This window comes from Cryptosporidium andersoni (assembly GCF_001865355.1).
Source record: "Cryptosporidium andersoni isolate 30847 chromosome Unknown contig_1, whole genome shotgun sequence".
NCBI classification, from domain to species: domain Eukaryota; phylum Apicomplexa; class Conoidasida; order Eucoccidiorida; family Cryptosporidiidae; genus Cryptosporidium; species Cryptosporidium andersoni.
In genome coordinates, this window is record NW_027122907.1 from 18,191 (window position 1) to 38,263 (window position 20,073).

The 20,073-nt window shown below is 30.5% G+C and overlaps 10 protein-coding genes across 10 annotated transcripts; 4 read left to right on the forward strand and 6 right to left on the reverse strand.

The window, feature by feature from the left end:
- Window positions 1–1,067: 1,067 nt before the first annotated feature.
- On the reverse strand, window positions 1,068–2,924 carry cand_031630 (RNAse l inhibitor-like protein; the record flags this gene model as incomplete). Its single annotated transcript, XM_067213389.1, has 1 exon — window positions 1,068–2,924. The coding sequence occupies one exon, from the start codon at window positions 2,922–2,924 to the stop codon at window positions 1,068–1,070; it is 1,857 nt and encodes a 618-aa protein (XP_067066640.1).
- Window positions 2,925–3,290: 366 nt separating this feature from the next.
- Window positions 3,291–6,512, reverse strand: cand_031640 (NAD beta subunit family protein; the record flags this gene model as incomplete). The annotated part of the gene is made up of 1 exon (XM_067213390.1): window positions 3,291–6,512. One exon carries the CDS (start codon window positions 6,510–6,512, stop codon window positions 3,291–3,293), a length of 3,222 nt encoding a protein of 1,073 aa, XP_067066641.1.
- Window positions 6,513–6,799: 287 nt separating this feature from the next.
- On the reverse strand, window positions 6,800–7,648 carry cand_031650 (uncharacterized protein; the record flags this gene model as incomplete). Its single annotated transcript, XM_067213391.1, has 1 exon — window positions 6,800–7,648. The coding sequence occupies one exon, from the start codon at window positions 7,646–7,648 to the stop codon at window positions 6,800–6,802; it is 849 nt and encodes a 282-aa protein (XP_067066642.1).
- A 726-nt stretch (window positions 7,649–8,374) lies between these two features.
- Window positions 8,375–9,028, forward strand: cand_031660 (uncharacterized protein; the record flags this gene model as incomplete). The annotated part of the gene is made up of 1 exon (XM_067213392.1): window positions 8,375–9,028. One exon carries the CDS (start codon window positions 8,375–8,377, stop codon window positions 9,026–9,028), a length of 654 nt encoding a protein of 217 aa, XP_067066643.1.
- Window positions 9,029–9,533: 505 nt separating this feature from the next.
- cand_031670 (uncharacterized protein) lies at window positions 9,534–10,652 on the forward strand (the record flags this gene model as incomplete). The annotated part of the gene is made up of 2 exons (XM_067213393.1): window positions 9,534–10,005; window positions 10,075–10,652. 2 exons carry the CDS (start codon window positions 9,534–9,536, stop codon window positions 10,650–10,652), a joined length of 1,050 nt encoding a protein of 349 aa, XP_067066644.1.
- Window positions 10,653–11,232: 580 nt separating this feature from the next.
- On the reverse strand, window positions 11,233–12,801 carry cand_031680 (uncharacterized protein; the record flags this gene model as incomplete). The annotated part of the gene is made up of 1 exon (XM_067213394.1): window positions 11,233–12,801. One exon carries the CDS (start codon window positions 12,799–12,801, stop codon window positions 11,233–11,235), a length of 1,569 nt encoding a protein of 522 aa, XP_067066645.1.
- A 333-nt stretch (window positions 12,802–13,134) lies between these two features.
- On the forward strand, window positions 13,135–13,542 carry cand_031690 (TB2 HVA22 family protein; the record flags this gene model as incomplete). The annotated part of the gene is made up of 1 exon (XM_067213395.1): window positions 13,135–13,542. The coding sequence occupies one exon, from the start codon at window positions 13,135–13,137 to the stop codon at window positions 13,540–13,542; it is 408 nt and encodes a 135-aa protein (XP_067066646.1).
- A 1,439-nt stretch (window positions 13,543–14,981) lies between these two features.
- cand_031700 (uncharacterized protein) lies at window positions 14,982–18,155 on the reverse strand (the record flags this gene model as incomplete). Its single annotated transcript, XM_067213396.1, has 1 exon — window positions 14,982–18,155. One exon carries the CDS (start codon window positions 18,153–18,155, stop codon window positions 14,982–14,984), a length of 3,174 nt encoding a protein of 1,057 aa, XP_067066647.1.
- A 984-nt stretch (window positions 18,156–19,139) lies between these two features.
- cand_031710 (uncharacterized protein) lies at window positions 19,140–19,430 on the forward strand (the record flags this gene model as incomplete). Its single annotated transcript, XM_067213397.1, has 1 exon — window positions 19,140–19,430. The coding sequence occupies one exon, from the start codon at window positions 19,140–19,142 to the stop codon at window positions 19,428–19,430; it is 291 nt and encodes a 96-aa protein (XP_067066648.1).
- Window positions 19,431–19,604: 174 nt separating this feature from the next.
- cand_031720 (RRM domain-containing protein) lies at window positions 19,605–20,063 on the reverse strand (the record flags this gene model as incomplete). Its single annotated transcript, XM_067213398.1, has 1 exon — window positions 19,605–20,063. The coding sequence occupies one exon, from the start codon at window positions 20,061–20,063 to the stop codon at window positions 19,605–19,607; it is 459 nt and encodes a 152-aa protein (XP_067066649.1).
- Between the last annotated feature and the right edge of the window lie 10 nt (window positions 20,064–20,073).

Consider the following 20,073-nt stretch of genomic DNA (forward strand, 5'->3'; position numbering starts at 1 on the left):
TTATGAACTTTATTTAGTTATAACTATTAGAGACAAATTCCCAATGCTTCTTTAAGGTAGACAATTCTAAATTGGCAACTCATCTACTTAATATATATCTTAATTTAAAATTTCTCTAAAGACTCAGTTCATTTACAAATAAGATCTATTTAAGGTGACACTTTTCAATGAACAAAATGACTCAAAAATGAGTTTTTTATTACTCAAACAGCTGTAAAATTCCAGGGAGAGAATTAAATTGAATAATAATAAGTATTCTATTAAAATACAAGTGCAAATTTTAAATACTTATCTTCAACTTGTGTTTCAAAGTGTATCCTATACTAAATTCCTTTTGGAAATTATAGACCATACTCTATTGTTACTGAAATTATGTCTGGGTTAAATTAATACTCTTGAATTAGAAATATAAATTAAAAGTGATTTCTTCATAGTAAAATTTATTGAATGGGTGGTGAGTTGTTAAACATCTATACTAGAAATTTTAACAATTCCAAATTCCCACTAAAGTTGAGATATTAAAGGAAATATCCTATTTATATTTTAGAAGTACTTTATATTTACAATTCCCTAGTTGATATTAATTGTATGAAGAAACAGCTATCTGAATTACAAGTTACTGCAAAATAAGAGTCCAAAAAAAATGTATTGTCAAAGTCATATTTCATAGATATCTCGACCAGGAGAAATGGTATCTATTTGTCAGATAAATAAATAAAGACATGCTGTTTATTTTCAGATAACTCTAGAAATTTTAAATATTGTCAAAAAAAGTTGGTGTATATCCAATTAAGATTCCTTCTGGTTCAAAAAATCGACTAAATATAAATCAATATATAAGAAACACTACCTAAATAATATTATATAATTCTGTATCATTTCATTGCTACTACACTGTAGAAGTTATGGTAGTAGAAACGTATTTTAATGAAACTAATAGTCCAATATATTAAAAAAAAAAAAAAATATAAACATTCCTGTAGATAAGATATATAGAATTATAGCTAACTTGAAGGAATTAACCAATTTTCAATATATTATGTAAAGAATTCAATCTATTGAATATATTACTCTTCAAGCAAAAAGTAATTACCCTGAAGTTTCTGTTCTTTGTCTTTAACTGAGTCTAGCTTATTAATTCTAGGTCTGAAATTCATAGGATCTCTTCTGAATGAAATCTCCAAAGTTTTCAAAAACTTGTTCATGCCAGTAATAAGATTTTCAGGTCTATTTGCAAAACACTCTATACCAGGATTGCCATGAAACACAATTACACGGTCAGCTAGGTATGTGGCCATAATGAAGTCATGTTCCACAATGAATGCCGTCCTTTGAGAGTGTAAAATGAACCTTTTAATAACTTTCGAAGCAGTAATTCTTTGTTCAGAGTCCAAATATGCAGAAGGTTCGTCAATCAAATAAATATCTGCCTTTTTCCCCAATGCCAGAATAAGCGCAACTCTCTGTAATTCACCTCCTGATAGCAACTTCACTTGCTGATCCATTATTCTCTCTATATTAAATGGTTTAACCACTTCCGAATTAAATTGAACATCCATAAATGAATCACGAATTTTCATCAAGAACAGATCCTTCACAGTTCCATCAAATTTTGGAGTTATTGTTTGTGGTTTATATGAGACATTATATTCAGGAATATTGTAGTTATCTTTTTTATACTCAATATTGTCATCTGGCTTAATTAACCCAGCTAGTACCTTAATAAAGGTAGTCTTGCCACAGCCATTTTGTCCCAGCATGACAATAATTTCAGAATTAGCAAAATCACCTGATTCTGCTATTAATTTAAAATTTCCCATAGTCTTATTGAAACCTGGATACTTATTGAAATGTAATCTCTGTAATTCCTGCTCCTCTTGATCAATAATTCTGAAATTTAAGCCATCTTCACGAAATCTCATATTTTCTGTAGGTATAAAGCCATCAAGAAATATATTTATACCTTCACGAACGCTAAATGGAGTCGTTACGACGCCATAAGCTCCAGGACTGCCCCATAAGCAACATATCAAATCAGACAAATAATCTAGTACTGATAAATCATGTTCCACAACTACTACATAATTATCATGGGACAATACATTCCTTATAACTTTAGCAGCATTAATACGTTGTTTTATATCTAGGTAACTGCTAGGTTCGTCGTACATATAAACTATACTTTTAACAATGGTACTCACACATAAAGCAAAACGTTGTAATTCCCCACCACTTAGCTCACCTACTTCCCTTTGAAGCAAATGCCTTAGCTCCAGTTTATCTATAAGAACGTCTGATACTCCCCTTTCATCCTTAGTTTTGATAATATCGCCAACAGTCCCCTTAACTCTTTTAGGAATATGATCTACATACTGAGGTTTTATTACTGTCTTCAGACTTCCATTCTTCATTTTTGTAAAATATGATTGTAGTTCACTACCACGGAAGTAAGCAATAATATCTTTCCAATCAAGTTCTTGGCCATAATTGCCTAAATTAGGACGCAATTTACCACTCAATATTTGCAGTGCTGTACTTTTACCAATTCCATTTGTACCTACCAAACCCAGTACCTGTCCTGGACGTGGAACTGGTAGTCGATGTAACTTAAAGCTATTTCTCCCATACCTATGTGTTGTATCTCTATTCATGTCTTTAGGTAAATTAATAATGGTAATAGCATCATATGGACATTTCTTAACACATATACCGCATCCAATACATAAAGACTCTGATATGGTGGCAACTTTACTTGTTGAATCAACTTCAACACATAACTTTCCTGTACGGACAACTGGACAAAATGTCTTACACTCCTGGCTACAGTTCTTTGGCTTGCACATATCTGCATTGACAATGGCAATACGGAGCCTGCTATCATCTCCAGCTTCTTTTTGCTCTTTGGAATGTTTCTTTGGTCCCATTGATATATTATTTCTTAAAAATTGTAAACTAACTTCTGAGAAATTTTCTGGGAAATTGCCTTAGACGCTCCATTACAAGTTCACTACTTTATGGCGCTGAATTACAGTCTAAGGTATCTGCAGCGGTAGAAACATTTCTGAATAAGTTTAATGCTTACTAAGGCATAAAAGGCAATATTAAGATTTGCTCCTACAAGATACTTTCTAATGAATAATTTAAGTAAAGTACAATTAATATTAACAGGATATTCACCTTCATTACTATCAAGATCATTAAGGTTAAATTTTATATAACACAAGTCAAACCTTTTATAAGGAAACTAACAAGCTGGAAATATTAATTATCCACCCTTTTATTTTATCATATTAATTAAAGAGACTTAGCATTCTATTAGTTATCCAGAAACCACCAAATATATTAATAGATGAAAGGAATGTAGCAAGTAGGGCCAACAAGGTCGTGTTTGTAACAGTAGAGGGGCCATACTGTAACATACTAGCTATAAGAATAACCCCTGATAATGCATTTGTTACTGATAGCAAAGGGCTATGTAAGGCTGGAGTAACCGACCATACACTGTAATATCCAATGATTGTTGATGTAGTAAAGCAAAATACATGCTGTAATTGTTGCAGATTTAAGTATAACCCCATCAGTGTGAATACAAAAAATAAAGTTACCACACAAACTGAGAAGAAAGGAAGTGATATAATATAACTATTCAAGGGATCAGGTTTCTTAATTGACGTTTTATTAATATTAGATTTTTGGTAGTTTATAAATACTTTTGATTTTTGTTGTATTTCCTTTTTCATTTCTTTTATATTTAGTCTTTCATGGTATGGTTTCCAGTACATTCTAAAATCGCTTGCAACACACATAGAGCCAATAATACTGTCATTTAAGTCACATTTGAATTTATCTGCTGTGTAACCCATCTCACAGAATAAAGACAACATATTGTTTCCACATAGTTCACTGCTTTGTGCAGGCATTGAATATATAAAATCACTTTTACCAATAATTGTTACCCCACTGGATTCCTCAATATATATTCTATTATTTTGGGTTAATTCACAGTTGCCACCATATTGGGAAGATAGATCAACAATAATTGAACCAGGTTTCATTTCACAAACTGCCTCTTTTGTTATTAGTATGGGTGAAGGTTTTCCAGGTATTGTAGCAGATGTTATCACAATATCAGTACTTCTCAACATATCTGAAATAAGTGATCTCTGTTTTTTTAAGTAATTCTCAGACATCTCTTTTGAGTATACCTGATCTTCAAGTTCACTAGATGGGATGTGAATAAATGTCGCGCCGCAGCTTTCAGCCTCCTCCTTTGATGCAAGTCTTGTATCTATAGCATATATTTTTGCTCCCATACCTTTTGCTGTTGCTATTGCCTGCAAACCAGCAACACCTACACCAATTACAAGAACCTGTGATTGCTGAATTTTGCCAGCAGCACTGTATAGTGACCTACTTATTTTAGGTAAATAGTTGAAGGCTTCTACAACAGCACGATAACCAGAAATATTGCTTAAGGTCGACCTTATATCCATAGATTGTGCACGACTTATCCGTGGAACTTCATCCAAAGCAATTACAGTTATTCCTTTTTTTACAAGAGTAGTTAGTAAGGAATCCTGTTGATTTTCTTTATCATAATACATCCCAATATACATATTACACACTAATACTTGCCCTTGCTTCATGTAAAACACTTCTCCTTCAGTAGGCCTCTGCAATTTTACAACAATATCACTCATTTTTATTAATTCTTCAATATTATTCGAAATTATTGCTCCACTTTGTTTGTACTGTTTCTCAGTGAAATGCAAATGCTGATCTTTTAATGAATCTCTTGAGACAGCAATTCCATATCCAAAGTTCCTGAATTTCTGAACAAAAGATGGGGGTATGAGAAACAGTGCAGTTTTTTCATTTTCCAGCTCATTATAAGAAGGTAAAATTGCTATAGTTTTAAAAATAGATCCCCCTTCTGTTATAGTTTGAGTCTTTGAAATATTCTGAGTAGAATTTACATTTAGTATTGGCTTTTGATCTTCAAATTTTGTAATCATACTTGCTACCTCACCATTTACTATTTTATTACAGCATTTAGATGATTCTCTTAAAAATAAGTTTATCTGGCCTAGTGATTCTTTCAAACTCCCAAGCATCATTTTTGTATTTGACATAGAAAATAATTCATTTGATATTGATGCATATCCATATGCCATAGATCGTTTACAAACAACTATTTGCTTAGCTTTCCATACTTGAATTACGGGCATACCATAAATTTTGCTACTTTCAACCAATGCAGATGGATTAACTATATCATTTGCACCAATTATAAGTGCAATATCGTATTGTTCCATTTGACTATTTACAGTTTCCAATTCTTTCACAAGTATTGTAGGTATTTGTGCTTCAGCTAAGAGAATATTCATATGACCAGGCATCCTTCCAGCAACCGGATGTATGCCAATATCAACATGTACTCCAGCTCCAATCAATAGCCTAACAATTTCTGATGCTTCATCCTGAGAATGGCTAGCAGCCATACCATAACCAGGTACTAGGAGAACTTTCGAACATGATAGTAACTCATTTGCAATCTCATATGGAGCTGTTGGATAAAATTTATGATCTTCTACTTGCTGTTTACCCAGATCTTCATCAAAACCACCAAATATTACTGATAAAAAGCTACGATTCATACCACAGCACATTACATAAGATAAAATTGCTCCACTCGAACCAATGAGTGCACCACTTATTATTAACAGATTATTATCTAGTAAAAAACCGGATACAGCTGTAGACCAACCACTATAACTGTTTAATATGCTGATAATTATAGGCATATCAGCTCCACCTATTCCAGCAACTAATAACACTCCAGTTATCCCACCAATAATTACACCACAATGAAGGCTTGTAAAGGTTACAATTTCACTGCTTGAAATACAAAATATTGCTCCAGTAATAACCATTGTAATGAATAAAGTTTCAAAAACAATTTTTTTAAATGGAATATTAATACTTTTGCTTGGAAAGATATCATCTAGCTTTAGAGCTGCAATTAAAGATCCCGTAAATGTAATCATGCTTATTATAGAACCAATGAATATTTCTAAATAACAACCAATTGAAATAGAGTTCTCTGAAATATTTGAATAAAAATATGAATAAGTCACAAATAGTGCAGCAAGGCCAACAAAGCTATGGAATGTTGCAACTAGTTGAGGTATTTTTGTAAGTTTTGTATTGTTTGCAATAAATAACCCAACAAAAGCAGCTACTATTGTAGTTGCAAAAAAAATAAAATAGTGATTACCAAACTTTCCCTCTGAGAATGTCATCAGTACTGCTACACTCATTCCAATAAAACCAATAATATTGCCTCTACAGGCTGTTTCATAGGAAGACAATCCCTTTAAACAAGCCATAAAACATAAAGCAGAAAACAAATAACCAGCTGTAACCATTGAGTTTATATCATTTGTTAAAGATAGAGGATTTTCAAGCAATAAAGTTGGCTTTGTAGGTTTGTTATTTTCATAATGAACCATATTTGGTTTATTATATAAGTGTAGATTTTTGGATTTTGAGATCTGTAATCTTGCTTGGACAAATTGATCCCCATAGCACAATACTAACACCAATAAAACGACAAGAAATAAGATATATTTATTCACTTTCATTTTTGTGTGTTTCTATTGAATATTTATGGGGTATCCTGACAAATTCCACGTTGTATGCATGCATGTAAATACCGTTATATGCATGCAACTATAAACTTTTTTGAAGGAGAAATTGTAAAAATCAGTCTAATTTCCAAAAGCACAAATCTTCAGATTTATAAAGCTATAAACCACCAAAAAGAGTTTGGAGTTATTTCTACTGAGTATGAAGTATTTGCTCCACAAGATAGATCACACCATTCTTCTGTGTTAAACTCCTCAAATTGTGAAATCAATTGACTTGAAGTATTTTTATTCAATTTATCTGCAGCTAATGTCTCATATTGGTTTTTCCAAAACTCTATATCTTTGCAGGCACTAGATAAATCGTTTTGTATAGATTTCATTTGTGAAGAGTATGCTATTGAAACTAAGTGATGGTTATTTTCAGTATCTTGTATCTTTTTGTGAAGCAATTGCACAGCTTCTTGAGCTGTGTTTAATTCAGACTTAAGTGATTCTACAAGCCTTTCTAGCATTAACTTTTCGGCATTTGACTCTGCAAGAAGTTTCCATATAATAGCATAGGCTGCTTCAATACTTTGAGATGTTTCCACCATATAAATTATCTTACAGGTATCATCCGCACTGTCTATTTGGTTCTTCCCAATTTTAATCAGTTCCTTCAGAGCATAATCCTCAAATTCGCTTTTATTACTAGTATTCATATTAATAGCTACAGTATTGCTTGGAATACTATCTCTTTTGTTAGCTGAAAAAGTTAACATCTTAATATTATCTTCAACTGTAAATTCATCTGTTTTACTCTCTCTATAACTACACGCTAATGAATTTTCCTGTAACTTTAAAGTTAAAGCAGCTATTTGCTCACTTTTTTCTTTGATTTCATTCTGAGCTGCACTAAAAGCTTCTTCCCATAATCTTTTTTCAGCTAGTAAGACATCTAAAGCTCTATCAAGTTCATATTCCTCCTTTTCAGTATCTATTGAAATATTTTCAGTCATGTATTATGATATTATGCATCTTTGTATTTCAAAAATAATGTTAAAGAGTTTATAAATTCAGATGAAGTTTTGTAAAAAGCTGGTGAGTAGAGGCGGCAGAATATTAGATAGATTTAGTACCAGACAATAAATGTAATTTAACACAGATTTTGATGTCAGATACTGCTCTACATACACTGATATACTATTCCATTCAATTATTTTTTTTTAAAGAATTTTTCAATTATTTTAGTCTCACCTAGCTTATAAAGATCACTGAAAAATTAGCGCCAATAGTTGCATGCATCATCCACTAAGGTCTTGTTTCTGCTTGTTTTTCTATTTTTCTTTTTAGTTGACTATAAGATTTTTATGTCACATGATCTAAATAATATTTATTAGTAATTACTAATATATATAATCTATTACAGGTACAGCACTAATTACTTCCTATATATATATATATATAAATTACATTTTTTTATTTTTCCTTTCTTTTTAAAGAAGAGAGAAAAACCCATAAAGATAAATAGTAAAGAATTCAGATTAGATATTTCTATATTTCTATATAAAAAATATGCCTAAACTCATATTAATTTAGAGTAGTAGTTAAATCTAAATATTACTTTGCAGTTTAATATTATAGTAGTCCGCGTCGCATCCTCATACGTCTGAAAGTCTGATTCAGTGTGGCTTTAAGTGAAGCATCTTGGAAGATACCTAAATTTTTTAATAATTAGCTAGCAAATGAGTGAACCTTCTGATCCTATTTATTATACAAGAAGTAATTTTAATTATGTAGAAGGATTAGTAGATATTAAGGTTAATTGTAGTAATGAAAATAGTAAACTAATCTCAAGAATCAATGATTGTAAATTTGGAAGAGCAGCTTCAGAATATAGTTGTAGTGGGGGGAGTATGGTTGGTATTATATCAGATAGTAGTGATGCATCAAACTTAGACTCCTTGTCGCCTATCAAAAATGTAGAGTTGTCAGTTTCTGAAGTTTCAACAATATCTTCTGCAAGATCAAATAAAACAGATAAACTACAGAGGGGACGTTCACCAAGTTTATCTTACACAACGGCATCATTAATAGATAAAAGAAATGGTTGTCTTCTTCGTTCAGATAGTAATCGGGTAGTCAATATGGATAATAAATCTACATCTACATTGCTTATTAGCCAGAATGATCGAATGCCTGCAAGTGTTGTCAGCAGAAAAAAGGCCAACAATTCTCCAAGAAAATCCCAAGGAAATATGATACTATTTAACAAGCTAAGTAGTTCAAATTCTTTCAATGATCAATCAACTCAAGACGAGAAAATTAGGTCTTCAGTTTGCTTTTTTACTGAAATATGTTCTTGTATGGGTTTTAGAATTAAAAATGTAAATTACTAAGTGCATTTGTAAATATATATCTGAATCTAATTGATTACTTGGAGTGTTTGTAATAAGTATTCTTCATTTTCTTAAATATAATTATCTCAGTATACTTGTATCTCAGTCCACTTAATATATTGCAATAGCATGTTACTTATTTTGTATACAGATAATTATAAATTAGAACAGGTGATATATCTCACTATATTAAATGAAATATGTTGTAGTAACTAAAAATAGTTGTAAATCTACGATACCCAGAGAGTTGGAATATAAATTTCACTTTTAAAGTGCTATATATAAAGGACCAGTATTTTACTTAGACCCTCAGGCTAATATTAAATAATTTACTTAAAGTATTGAATTTTATAAAGTATTTGCTGTCACTTTCCAAGCCACTAAAAACTTTTCCTTGGTACAGGACTTCGCTGTTTGTTACTAGGTTTTGCGCCTGTTGGACCAAAATGAGATTGTGAGCTTTGGACATACAACAATTTATTCTAAGCACTTAACTACTGCAAGTATGCCTACTAATCACAAGCTAATACTAATACCTGAGATTGAAGATTGGAATGAAGACTTGGAACTGGTTGTAATTCCTCACCCTAAATCCTCTAATTTATGTCAATTTATTTATAATAATAAACGTTCCTGTATATATGAACTTAGAGAATGCCCGGAAAGACTACACAAACTACCAATCTCTGCATTCTATAATGATTTATGTATCTCAAAATTAGTTGTTTATATCGGAACTATTGTAGATCCCTTATTTTTCTTTATACCTCTACTCAACTTTGCAAGAAAAAAGAAAGCTAAACACTTACATCTGAAAAAGGTCATATATGAATACTGTAGCTATATTCACGAAATTTTTCAGGAAGAACAGATTGGCAGTGTAAGCTTCTCAATATCTAAGCTAAGAAAACTGCTGATAATATTTTTAAGGAACCCTAAACTTATAGAGAAAATTACCAGTATCTGCGATGTAATTAGTAAGTATACACTTGTCTCTTTACATTTAATGATATAAAAATAATTACTGAATTAATTCTTTGTTACAGATATAGATAGCTCTTCCATGGATAATCTAGATTTTGGTGAGAACTGTGATGTCAACCACTTCCCACTAGATAATAGATTTTACCTTCTGAATGATGAAAAACTCCAATTTTATTTGTTTAAAAGAATTGAATTATCATCTAGATTGGCAATTGAGCAGAATATTTTATTAAAGGAACACAGTGATCTTACAAGTAAAAGTAAGGGACAAACACAAGAATTTTGTGTAGATGAAGATTTGGCTAAAATTACTGCTTCAGATCTCCTATTGACATATATACCTAATAATATGCCTCAAATAATTGAGTTCTTACAAAATAAATACAACGAAATAACTTTAAATTTAAAGTCAAGATTTAGGGAAAGTTCCAACTCAGATAGTTTTTGTTACAATAAAATCACTGGTGTAAAACGTCCTATATCAACAGCTTTTCATAAAGGTCAAAATATAATGAAAAGTAATATTGGCAACTTTAAATTCAGTAAAATGACAAAATTTACTACATATGCTACTAATAGTAAGCCACACGATAGTAATGTAAGCATACTTAATTTCATAAGAAAGGCTGATAGGAGATAGGTCACACTATTATAGATTAATGCGTCTAATTATGAGTTATAATCGGTGGGAACTGAAATTTCGCAACATAAACAAACCTTTACAACCTAGAGACAATATTTTAGAAAGTCTACGGATGGTTATGTAGATCTATACGATGTTGCTATACAGTAATAATGTGTAAAATGATAGAGTTTTTCTACATGCTTAATAATTGAAAGTATTTCTTAAATACAAGATTTAAGAAGAGATATTTGATTTCTATCTGCACAAATTGCAAGAAAAAATTCTTATTTCTTTATTACCTATTTATCTTTTTTTTTTAAAGACGCGCTTTAGAAACCGTCAATATTATACTTGTCAAACTAATTTCTACTCTTTTTCCTAATCATGAATATAGACCTATCTAGATTTTGTATTACTTTCCAACTAAGATAGTGTACTATTGAGATGATGATACGCAAGTAATATTAGAATCTTTCTAGTTCATATAATATTTTATATGACTATCTTATTAAATAAAAAATAAATTAGATATATCTAAATATATCATTACTGAAGTGCAATATTTTTATATTTCTGAAGATTTATGTATTAGGCTCTAATCATTAATACCACAAATCTCAATTAAGTTTGGTAAAGGTTTTGACAGCTCATCCTCTAAATACTTAACAATATCTTTCTTAATAGCAATTACAGCTGGTGGACTAACTAATTCAATTGTATTTGCACAGAATCTTGCTTTATTATTTGAAGCAGGATTTCCTATCTGGTCGTTTTCTATGTCTTTAAGGATATCTATGTTTGCTATAACTAGGCTTTGCAAATGCCTATCTTTCAATCTAATGTATCTATTCCAATTATTATTTTTCAACTTAATTTTTTCAGAGAGTATTTCAGTACTTTCTACATGATTAACATCATTTTTAATTAGTCCAATATCATATCTGTCATTATATGTCCGCAAGTCATCTTCCCATTTATAAGGTGAATACTTTTTACTTTTCGTTCCATTTGAAACGTATTTACTCTTATTGCAGCTTTCAATACAGTTTCTATATACTGGACCTTGTTCACTTTTTTGCCACTCGTAAATTGCTCCGCTTTTTTTTGGTCTTTGATTTTTTGAATAAGGTACCAATCTACAATGCTTCTTTGGATTTTCCCTTATTAAAGTCTTAATAGCACCTTGCCATTCCTCTTCAATAATACTACTAAAATTTTGCATACTTTTGCAAGGGTTCATTTTTCTAATAATAGCAGCATTCATCATTTCTTGTTTTACACTCTCAGCAAAGAATTTCTCAATATTAGGTTGAAAAGTGCACTCTCTCAACGAATTGAAATATGACTCTATATTTTTGTCATCTCCAGTATCAAGCTCAAGATATTTGCGTAATATTGTCATGTACACATCTTTGCTATAAAATTTGGATGACTGGTTAGTTCTTGTATACATCGATGGTATTAAATTTGGGTTAAATGTGCACTCTGGGTTTAAATCAATTTTTTGTTCTGCATTTCTCTGCTCTTCTAATTTCTTTAATTTTTCAAAATAGTTACTTATTGCTTTCTCCATCCTTGGACCAATATTGGATACTGTTGAGTTATTCTGTAATTTTACTTTCTGATTTCCGGCTTTTATGCTCTTCTTCTTTATATCTATACCTCTTTTGTCTTGATAGTCACTACTTTGGTGCTTATCAGTATTTATATTAAATTTAATTGGACATCTTTTCCCATTAGAAGATCGTATATAGTCAAGCATTAGATTTAAGAATGAGATGCGACTAATAAAAAGGCACATCTTATTATCCAGCTCAAAATATAATGGATTATTATTAAATTTACTAACAACTAAATCTGATGCTTCACTAATAGATTCAGGTACTTCATTTGCTGGCAAGTGAATCGCTTTACTTATTACAAATGGTATGAAATATTGAATTGAAATAACTTGTTGTGTATCTAAAATCCTTGTATTTGAGTCTGTATATTTATAAATATCCATTAAGTTTATTACTTCAGAACCATTTGATAATATCTCAAACAGTTTTAAGATAGATTTCTTTCTCAAACTATTTGCAATTTTACGGCTATTTGGATTAATTTGAGGCTGAAATGTAAATGAGTCTTCATTCGGTAAGACACTACTATCATCCTCCTTCATCTCTTGATAAAGTTGAGCTAAGTTTCAATATGTATCTCTATCTAAATAGATAATAGTTTGATATAAGTAACTAGTTTATGCCCTAACTTTATTAAATTACATGCAGTTAAGTTGTCATCCATGAATTTGGACAGCCTACAACCAGCTAAGCAACCATAAGACAAAACGTATATGACGCGCAAATATGCGCTGTGTGTGCAACTGAAACTCGGTACCTCTACTAGTGGTTGAGAGTCATTTATAAGACAGGAAGAAAGTAGTCAATCACTTCTTCATACAACTTTACTTTTTTTTAATAAAAATCTACCTAGTTTGAAGACTTCTATATTTGCAATGATAATAACTATTATCCCATTCCCATATTTGGTGTGCTTTGCTGTACAGTATATTTACCCTATATACTTAACTCTCAATTCAGTTATATGTCCTTGCAATAGAAATAACTCCTCAACGAGTGAATTGATACAAATGCTTTCATATTGGGTAATTTGCAGTTCTATATGCTTAGTAGAATCAATATTAGTAGTATTTACGAAGATTCCTTTTTACTATGATGCAAAGTTAATGATACTTCTTTGGCTTATACTACCTATATATAGTGGATCAGGATATATTTTTTACAAGTATGTAAGAAGCATGTATATTCAGCTAGTAGAAGACATTAAAAAAGGCTTAGCAGAGAGTTATCCACATATTAAGAAATTTACTGACACTTATTTGGCACCATCAAAGAGATATTAGTCTAAGAGTAATACACTTTAGTTACTAAATATTCATACTTCCCTCACTTGTTACTTGCATACAGTTATATTTCTATCTGACATAAGGTGATATTTGATACATACTCAATGTCTTTGTAAGATATTCACACCAATAAAGTAGGCTGTTACAACTAGGGTTGGTACTTTCCAGGTCACTAACTCATGCTATTTTGATAACTCTTCAACTTTTATCTAGCATAATCAACATAGTAGTGCTGCAATATTAAGTAATACTTATGTTTTAACACAGTTACTCTATATAAAGTGTTTGACTATAAATTTCCAAGATATACTTTTTCACAATTTCTGGAATATCTATTTAGCAAACCCAAAGGAACCTTTGTATTATACTTAAAATTTGTCTGACCACAATATAAATACTTCTGAATAGTAGTCTAACTATCAAGATGGTAATTAGTAGTTTGGTAAGAATATTTTAATTAAAATATATAGCAACTAGCACAAATTAAATAATAGATGGCTTCTTTACATAAGTGGATTAAACTAATTAAATTAATTTTAAGTATTTCTAGAAACGACACTCAGTTCCTAATTTTCAACAAGATGTTTCATTTGACACTATATTTGGCTTCTGTTATGAATTATAAAGTAGTTATTTTTAGTATATATAGATCTAAAAATCACTTAGATATCTTAGTTACAAAATGTCTTATAATAGTAACCCAGATATAATCCCTTCATTTGTTCTATTACAAAGCATTATATAGCACTAAAGGTTGTAAGTAGTAAAATATATTCACTCTTCTTATTAGCTTAATATGTTTTTATTTGTACCAAATACTTGCTATATTTTCCAAATTTTCTTAAAGTCATTTTGACTTATTCACCAGAATTTTGGACCTCTAATGATTTAGTAGTAACTAGAACTTTGTTTTCATAAATAATATAGATATAAACAGGATTTATAAAATATGCTCCAATCAAGAATGTAAACAAACTTGGAGTGATTTCCAATAATAACCCTTTTTAAGTATAGAACTTTAATCTTAAATTGACCTACTTTTCCAGTTTACCAAGAAATATAACTCTAAGTATCGTACCTAAATTGATCTATTTGAGAGACAAGAGTAGAGTAAAATCTCTTTATGAGAGTAAAAAGTACATTACTTGGCTAATTCACCATAAACATATTCTGCAAGAATAATGTCAAATCTCAATTTGTAAGATTATACCTTTACATTCCTTAGTTTTAAAATATCTCTCCCTTAATCCCTACAGCCTAATCAAATATAATTTCTTTGTATATGTCTTAAGTACAAGTTCTAATTTTCTTTCCTTAATAATCTCTACAGACGCTTCTGATAGTAAAGTTATTTGAATTGTTATATATTCACATTCCAAGCATTTCCCGCCTATACTCCCAAGAATACTCTTGCTCATTAATTTAGTGCCCAATTTTTAGTGATGGTGTTTCATTTCTTCCTCTAATCTCTTTCTAAAGTTTGATAAAGATCTAAATTTCAAATTTGAATTTGTATAAAAAAGTATATGTCCCAAATTTTTTTCATAAAACTTCTTTAGTATTCCAAATACAGATGGGAATTCAGATAACCTCACATTGTTAGATTCGACTATATCTTGAAGCCAAAACCCAAATCTAACACATAGAAATGTTGCTACTTCTAAGATAAGACTATCGAATAGCTTACTTATTTGCTCATCAACTCTTTTTTCTGTCTCATGGAGTAAAATCAAAATTATGTCACTTATCAGTTCTGAGAAGGACATATTACTTATGGTCAAAAGATCTGAGGTACTTTCATATAATTCCTTATCTTCACTCAAGGTTTTAGATTCATCCTCTATATTTGTAGTATTGTCCTGCTTTCTCTCACGCTTCAACTCCTGTATAGCTAGTTCTCTATCTAACAAATCAGTTAAAAGTTCGAAGTACTCAATAAATAATTGATATCTCTTCCCAATATCTATAATATTAAATAGTGATAGTATAAAATTCTTGCTAGATAAAATATATGCTAAGAATTTTGAAACCGTACTAGTTGATGTAGTACCTTCATTAATTGCCGAAAAGATAACTATTCTTATTTTGTTTGTATAATTACCCATACAAAAACTCAAGTCACTCTCCGTTATACCGCCCCACAATACAAACAAAATACAGAGTAATCTTAACTCTGCTATTTCTTCTCTGTTAGAAATTACCACTTTCCCATTGTTTATAATCTCTAGCACTCCAATAGTACCTCTTCTAACACAAGATGTAAACTGACTTGTAGGTAAAGAATTAACCTTAGATTCATATTCCTGAGATTCAGTCCCCTCCTCTGCAATCTTCCAAAATAGTGAAATAGAAGATTTATAATTTGCGAATAGTCGGCTTAAGTGACTCATGCTTTTATTTCCCTGATATAGAATTGTCACTAACAACAAGTCAAATAGACTCTCAGCTGACCATACATTGGAAATCTGAGATTCTTCAGTAACACAAGTCTTTGTTTCTGTAGATTCAGTACATCTTCTTTTTGAAGTTCTATAGTCACCGCAAACTATTTTGTCACTGAGTTCTATACGCTCCTCATATCGTTTTGCTACTTCATTATCCTCATCAGGATCTGTCTTACTAAGTATTTTTTGTCCAACCAACGTACGAAGATATTCAACAATAAGGATATTCTGTTTTTCTACCTCAACATCTGAATTAAGTTTAAATAATAGAAGTTCTCTAAGTTTATTAAATTCTCGCAATTGATCAAAGAATTTGGGAATAATGGCAGAATCTGATGATATCAAGAACTTTCTTGCTATTTTTTGGAATTGTTCATTTGGTATGCTTCTAAGCGTTTGTGGTAACAAAAGCCTACACATATTATTCACTATAAGTGATATAAATCCTTGAACAAAACTATTATCCATTTCAAATATTGCAAAACCAAATGTCTCATTTTCCCACAAAATTTTCTTTAGTAACTGTGTTGTGTCAGTATCACATAATGCTAAAATATAAGCAATATGTCTTTTTGCAATTTTAAGCATTCCAACAGACAAGTAGTAAATCGATGGAAAAATTTTGTAGTTAATAACAATATTAGTTGGTGATATAGGATCTACATTCATCTTTTTATCATCTATATCATTAGATTTACCATCTTCTTGGCTGTTAACTTCATCAACTCCTAAGCCAGATTGAATACTAAAGTTGTCTGCACCTAAAGTTCCTTTGAAGAAAAGCTTATCTTTCTCAAATTCAAAACCTAATGTCCATGGTTGTTCAATATAAATATCCACAATTCCTTTTAGCCAAATAGGGGCCCATACATTCTTTAAGAATGAACCTTGTAGTTTTATCAAATTCACAGTCACCAAATTCATGTATGCAGTACTAAATAATGTATATGGATTTAATAAGGCATTCCATAAGCAAATTGAAAGACAAATATCATAAGAAGGTGCTATAATAGGTAACTTTAGTAGTTGACGAGCCGATTCATATGGAGATTCCATAAAAGAGATCAATATATTATCCATGATATGAATTGTCAAATATTCACTAATATCTAGAAAATCAGTTCTTGGGAATCTTACAAGCAAACTTGGTAAATACTTTGTAATACATCCAGTTTTTATTTTTTCAAAATCAGATAAATTTATACAATCTTTTAAAATAGGTATTTGAGAGGAGTATATGGAAACAACTTCTGAACGATAAAAACGTAAAATTGATTGTATTCTAGGATATCCTTGATTCTGCCATTCTAAAAGTTTCTCCCAATATTTCTTAAATGGGTTTTCATAATTGTTCTTCATTACTAGGCGTTCACCACAGATTTCTAAAAGTAACTTATCTAAAAATTCAAGGTAGCCCAGTAGATTTGAGTTGTAAAATGCATCCATCTCTCTTAAAATACCTGCATATGTGTATTCCTCTTTCTGCCCATTAAATATTTCCCCTTTATCCTCTAAAAACCTTATTTCATCCCTAATATAAGGTAGTGTATATGCAACTATTGAAAATAATATAAATGAATGGTGTGACACACCATTATATGAAAAGGTATCCTCAATAGAGCTCCCAGTCTGGAGGATAATATTATATATAGCAAACAGCTGAGATGAATCAATTACATAGAAATTTGCGAGCTCAGTAAAAAATAGCAGCGTATTCTTACACAAGTGAAAATTGGATTTCTCGAATTCTGATAAGAATATTTCAACACATAATTTAATAATTCGGATAGACACATTTGCTTCTGCTGCAAGTGGTGCAGCCTCCATTAAAGATGTTGACATTAGTGCTGTTAATCCAGCATATATACCAGTTTTATATGGTAGTGTACAAATACATTCTGCCATTGTTTCAGCTATACATGTATAAACCATGTTTGTTTCTTCTGGTCCACTTGCTACTATTGTATGGCATAGTTCCTTCACAGTTTCAATCATTTTATTGCCAATACCATCATAAGACTCGCCACACTTCACTAGTGCATCTTTTATACGAATTTCCCAATGAACTGAATTTGTTTGAGTATTCTTTGTATTAAATTTCATTATTGAGACATCACTCTTTGCAGTCGTAGATTCCGACATTCTCCTTCCTATTGCACCAAACATTTCTTATATATCCCAGTTTTAATAACTATTTCTATTGATAATACTATATAGGTTTGCACTTTTGTACATAAGTCCACAGCTTCCCTTATAAAACTTCTCTTATCAAGTCCTTCTAAATGATCTTGAGGACTTGGGCGCTTGGAACTTTCTACTATTAGTACTTATCCTTGTATAGGGTCATTTATTTAAATAGTTGAAGCTAGCATCCAAATTTTTATTTTTTAAACTTATATTAGTGAATTTCTATCTATTACATATGTATATTACTCTTACATAGTGATTTTTCAGTCACTAAAGTCTATGGATATTCTCAGATATCTACTTCTTAAAATAACATATATACTGATATTTTCTTAAATATATTGCCAAAATTGACTTCTTTTTATCTGTATAATTTCATATATTTTCACTACCTTTTACTATCAGTATATTTCTGATACAACTACTTCTAATATTACAAAGCACACATTTTCGTTTTGTTTTCAATGTGCTCTGAAATATTCACTTTTAATTATTAATCAAGAAGTCAAAAGTATTAGAAGTTTCAGACTTTATGTAAATTAGATAAAGGTATTACTATCTAAATTCTTGAGTAGTGATATATTTGCAATCTACCCCCGGGGAATCTTAAAAATTGAAAAAAAAACCAAAATTATCAGAAATAAATAACGAAATAGTTAACTATAAATGATCTTTTCAGTCACCCTTAGTCATTCTTTTATAGTATTCCCACTTTCCTAAAATTTCACTGGCTATCTAGTATCAGAATCTTTAATCATTGTTGGTAGTGAATGTATTGTATTTCAAAAATCTCGTATAAATTAAAAATTCTCTTTGAAAACAAATATCTCTGCTATCCTTAACTCTATATTAGAGGAGTTTCACTCAAGATTCTTCGTTATAGTACCACAAACCGCCTTACTACACCGAAGTAGCTATTACACAAGGTATAATTATATTTTGTGCCTCATTTACACTTATAAGATGGTTACTGTAAAGAAAAAAGAAAATGATGATTGGAAAAGAAACCAGGAGGTAAACAAGAAATTATCGGAGAAAATTGCAAAGGAAACTTGGTTAGCTCCTTTCCTTCCAAAAAAAACTTATAAAAATAAACAGAAACTAAAGCCTTCTAGAAAAATACTTGGAATTCAGAGAAATAGCAGGAATGTTAAGGAAGTATGCAGTAGTATAGATATTCTATCTCTTAATTCAGAAGTAGAGAAAACATTGCAACTTTTAAAACAAAGGCGTCTTAGGAAGTTTAATTTGTAGAAGTTATATTTGTTATATCTAATTTCTTTTTTTTTTTATACTGCAGCTACATAAGTATTATATGAATGAAATAAAGGTAGATACTAGTAAGAAATCCCCATTCTCTTTAGGAATTGTGTCATTAATGTAAATTATTAGAATTGCTGGAAACAGCTCTATAAGATCTATTCTTTACTATTTCTTATCTTTATCAGTAGTGTGTTTATACTTTCGTTTCTTGAATATTCGGACTGTATTGAGTGGATTGCTAACTCCTTGTTTATTCATTAATATGTCAAACTTCTTATTTCTCTCAGAGTCGATTTCCCTATCTTTCCATCTTGATCTCTTCAAAGTTATTGGACGACTTCCAATGTACTTTCTATTCATTTCCTTCAATGCTCGCAACATGTCTTGCGGATCTCCAAAAGAAATAAAGCCATATCCCCGACTTTTATTTGTATATTTGTCTCTAATTACCTTACACTTTTGGAATGAAGGGTATATTTGAAAATTATTTGCAAGAACTTCCTCTGTTATATCATTCCCTAAATCTCCACAAAATAGTCTATAGTCATTTTCAGGCCATTCATTTAAGGTATTATCAACCCAAACCTGGCCTGCTGCTTTTCTTAATCTAACATGTTCCGCCATATAAAATTAG